We start from the raw sequence: 1,393 nt of genomic DNA on the forward strand, positions 1-1,393 counted from the left end.
TATACATATTTATATATAATATTATTAGTATGAATATTGTTTACGTAACATACGTATAACTAATTATATAACGCTATGGAGGATATTCTTTTATAATTATACTATTAATTATAATGTTATTCAGAGTTATATAATACATTGTATCGGCTGTCACTTAATACATTGTTAGATATTTCAGATAGTTGAAATACATTCCATTCATTTTCAATATTATTCCTTTTTTTTCTTATATTATTTATTCCATTACTAAACATTGACCTATAGGGTGTAAACTAATTTTTTATATAATAAATTCTTGTATTAGAATATAATTTTTTATTAATTTTTTTTTTATTACTTGTAGAAAAATATATATTAAATATATATACAAATAAAATCTCCAATAACCTTATACATAATAAAAGCAATGAAGGATATAGTAAATACTAAAAGAATTGTAATTATTATAGGAAATGCAATATTATTAGGACAATACGACACTATTTGGGATGTACTGTTTTCTTTAATTTCAGTGAATATTTGTGTTTTATATTTTTTTGGAATATCTAATACTGCTTTACAAAATACCCCGTCTCTATTAGTTCCATCCATAAATTCTATATTATTATAACATTTATACACACTATATATGTTATTGAGCTCCTCGAGCTCTACATTGATAAAAGTTCCATTATTATTATGATTTAAATCAGGGAGTTGGTGTTTATATATGTCCAGTAATAACTTATAAAAATCATTAATTACATTTCGTATTTTTTTGTAATCTGACCTTTCATAATATACCCAATAAAAGAAGTATTTAAAGTAAGCTTCTTTAAATAAATTGTTATGCGTTGAATATAGGACATCTGAAAAATATGGAATAGCTTTTTTACATATTTCGTCAACCTTGGCATGTTCCATATTATGACTTCCATTAAATGCTATACATTTAGAATATTCAGACAAAGAATTCATATATGAACGCGCACTTATACCTCTAATTCTATTCTCCATTTCTGGAAATTTTTCTACAAATTCATACTATAAATGTAATAATAGTATGATAGTAATAATATAAACTTTATGCAAAATTTATATCATTTAATAAATTATAATGTAAAATATATTATTATGTTGTAATATATGTTATACTAATTTCAACTTACCATTGTTTCCCCCATATTAGTTAGCCTATATTATATTTTAGGTAAATAAATAAATAATTCCAATATAATTTTTTAATTATAAGAATATATAGAATGAAAACATATTAAGATTACTTTCATAATAATTATGGAACTTATGTACATGTGTCTTCAGATAATATGAGAATTCTATTTAATACACCGTAAAATATAATAGAAATCATTTATAACATATTTATATTAACATTAATATTTTACCACTACAA

General features: G+C 21.5%; 1 protein-coding gene across 1 annotated transcript; it reads right to left on the reverse strand.

Annotated features, from left to right (window-relative positions):
• Window positions 1-116: 116 nt before the first annotated feature.
• Window positions 117-1,163, reverse strand: PGO_003760 (variable surface protein; the record flags this gene model as incomplete). Its single annotated transcript, XM_028691361.1, has 3 exons — window positions 117-272; window positions 388-1,023; window positions 1,149-1,163. 3 exons carry the CDS (start codon window positions 1,161-1,163, stop codon window positions 117-119), a joined length of 807 nt encoding a protein of 268 aa, XP_028547162.1.
• Between the last annotated feature and the right edge of the window lie 230 nt (window positions 1,164-1,393).

Source organism: Plasmodium gonderi (genome assembly GCF_002157705.1).
Source record: "Plasmodium gonderi DNA, contig: Pgo-contig_540, whole genome shotgun sequence".
NCBI lineage: Eukaryota > Apicomplexa > Aconoidasida > Haemosporida > Plasmodiidae > Plasmodium > Plasmodium gonderi.